The 2,879-nt window shown below is 58.7% G+C and overlaps 1 protein-coding gene across 1 annotated transcript in view; it reads left to right on the plus strand.

The window, feature by feature from the left end:
• The window catches only part of LOC104620027 (zinc finger SWIM domain-containing protein 5), a 21,620-nt gene that overhangs the window by 17,278 nt on the left and 1,463 nt on the right, over window positions 1–2,879 (plus strand). The window contains exons 11-12 of the mRNA XM_010286103.1: window positions 2,049–2,212; window positions 2,519–2,600. Coding sequence (XP_010284405.1) covers window positions 2,049–2,212; window positions 2,519–2,600 — 246 coding nt within the window. The remainder of the gene's footprint in view (window positions 1–2,048; window positions 2,213–2,518; window positions 2,601–2,879) is intronic.

Below are 2,879 nucleotides of genomic sequence, written 5' to 3' on the forward strand. Positions count from 1 at the left end.
GGCACCCCGCCACAGGCAGGGCACGGTGAGCTGGCCTTGGAGCAGCCCACCGGAGTCTGGGATCTCCAGGGCTCTTGTCTCAAAGGGCCCCAAGGCTCGTGGTCCGGCAGGGTGGGACAAGGGGTTCCCAGGAGGTGCAGGTAACCCTGCAGGGATGCCAGCCACAGTGCTGCAGGTCCTGGGTAGTGCCCCTGGGTGATGCTGGACCATGCCTGCCCTGCAGCGTGGTCAGCTGCCAGGTCAGCTAGCCCTGCCAGACATGTCGTGGGTTCATGCCATGGTTTAGTTTGAAGCTGTTTATCCTTTTACCTCTGCTTTGTCTCTTCATGCCCGGTGGTAATAATCTTGCACAGGCTGTAGCAGGGAGAAGATCTCCCTGTGCACCAAACCATGTGTAGCTTTTGGCAGGGCTGGAGTTGGAGACAGCAGTGCTGTGTGGGACACCTTGGTCCCAGCTGCAGGGAGTTCATAAAACACCTCCTGGCTGGTCTCTTGGGCCTCTTTAGTTCCTGCCCAGGCACAATGATGGAGGTGGGCACCCTCTGTCCAGAAACCAACCCCACCAGGATGGCGAGCGCCTTGTGCCCCATGAGGGTCAGGTACCACTGCCCGCTGCTGTCCTGCACACTCTGCGGCAGCCTCCAGCCCCTGGTAGTGCCAGCCTGACGGGGAAGGTGCCGCTTCCCCAGCAAGGTGGAAGGTAAATGAACTGTCAGAAAGCTCCAGCCCTGCTGCTTCAGCAGCCTCTTCTCTCCCTCCAGCTCTCCTCCTCTTGGATGCTTTTCCAGGGCTGATGGTGTCCTGCCCCTGCCTTGCAGTGCCCTGATGGAAAGCTGGTACCTGGCTTATCCTTTAGTTTCTTCTCCCTTCCAGCACCTAATGGGGATGAGGTTTTTGTGGCGGGGGTGTAGGGCTGTTGGATTGTGTCTGTTTTTCCCGCTGTCCTCTTCCCCAGGTATTCCCCTGCCGCAGCACGTCCCGATGCGATCCTGTGTCCTCACGGCCTCTCTCACCCGCGCCCCCGCGAGCCTTTTTAGGGAGGCTTGGATTTTGGTGGCAGTGCAAGCGGCTGCCGTGGGTGGCAGGCGATATCTTTAGCTCTTAGTCACCCGAGATGTCTCTGTGTGCCCAGGCGCAACGCTAGGTTTTCCACACTGCTGTGCGTTACTTGCTTTTCTTTGCGTGAGGTTTGTCTGCTCAGTTTACGACTATGGGAGTAGAAACATGAACCTGGAACAAAACGTGAATCTGTGTCTCACAGGGGCTGATGGGAGGATTCCCCAAGCCAGATGCAGGATCATGATATTAATATGCCTTGATGGGTCCCTCTTCTGAGATCCTGCCCCATGACCCAATGCCATCACGTGCCTTTCTAGTGCCCACGGCCTCCTGTGGCAGGAGATCCACAGTATCACTGGGTATTGTGCTAGGACCCCCCTTCTTCGGGGGTATCTCAGCCTGTCTGAGTCGTATGAGCTGCGTATCTGACCTGGGACATCGGAACACAGCCACAGTGTGACTAGGTGGCCATGGCCCAGCCTTTGCTAGCCTTGCAGAGGGAAGGGACTTACTAGGCAAGACAGTGTATGTGCAGCAAACAGGTTTTCTTCTTTTTAATGTTCCTAAATGGAGACTGACCTTTCTGCGGCCTTTCAGCACTGGGCGTCTCCCCAAGCCCCTCCTTTGTTGGGAAGAGTTTGCTTTACAATTGTCAAACTTGAGCCCAGGGTAGAACATCCAGGTGCCTGGAGATGTCTGCTAATGCTCCAAGACGTGTCTGCGATCGCTCAGCGTTGTCCTCTCCGTGAGAGGATGATCTCGAGCAAGAATGGGTGCTGTAGGATGTGTTGTCACCTGGAGAGGACACCCCATTTTGCTGTTGGACTGCAGGGCCTGATTCAGCATCCCTGTGTGTCCTTCCACATGTGCATCCAGAGGGGCTGACCATGCTGAAGGGGCAGTTCACTACCTGGTGTAGGCAGGATGTGGGGCTCGAGGGCAAGGTGTGGGGGAGGCTGAGCCATCTGACCATCCTTGCCTGCACCCAGGGGACATGCTGCGCCTACGCACAGTGCTGGAGGCCATCCAGAAGAACATCCACTCCTCCTCCTTGATCTTCAAGCTGGCCCAGGATGCGTTCAAGATAGCCACACCGGCTGACAGCAACTCGGACACAACACTGCTCAACGTGGCACTGGAGCTGGGGCTCCAGGTACGGGATGGCGCTGGGGATGCTGGTGGCCCTTCCGCCCCTCGTGCTGTGGCAGCGGCACTGGTGATGGTTTTCCATCACGCAGGCGGTCCCCTGTGGAAGGAGTAACTTGATCCCTGCATGGCCCTCAGCAGGGGAGCTCAGCCCTGGGAGGCTCCTGTGCCCACTGCGGTTTGGGAAGAGGCAAGGCACCACCAGGGAGCCAGTAGCCAGATGGGCCAGAGGGATTTTTGGGGAGCACCTCTGTGTTGGGTGGCCTTGTTGGAACCCTGTGGGGCAGCCGGTTACCTTGAGTTTGCCTCGCAGGTGATGCGCATGACCCTGTCCACCCTCAACTGGCGGCGGCGGGAGATGGTGAGGTGGCTGGTGACGTGTGCTACCGAAGTGGGTGAGTGCCTCGCTGGGCTGGGGGGATCCAGCCCGCATGCAGTGGGAGCGGGGTGGGCATGGAGATCCTAGGGTCATTCATACAGCCTCGAGCATCTGAGCTCTCCTGGGTCTCCCATTTCTTCCTGGGTAACTGGATGCACCTCCGAGCACTGGCTGGCAGGGCTGGGGCCACAGCGGTGGCTGGGTTTGGAACTGGGACAGGTCCCCTGTGCCCAGGCCAGGCCAGCGGTGTTCGCTGTGCCCTGCAGCGTGGCAGCGCAGGGTAGCCTCTGCCTGT

The sequence above is a fragment of the Phaethon lepturus genome, unplaced genomic scaffold, assembly GCF_000687285.1.
Source record: "Phaethon lepturus isolate BGI_N335 unplaced genomic scaffold, ASM68728v1 scaffold38514, whole genome shotgun sequence".
In the NCBI taxonomy this organism is placed as follows: Eukaryota; Metazoa; Chordata; class Aves; order Phaethontiformes; family Phaethontidae; genus Phaethon; species Phaethon lepturus.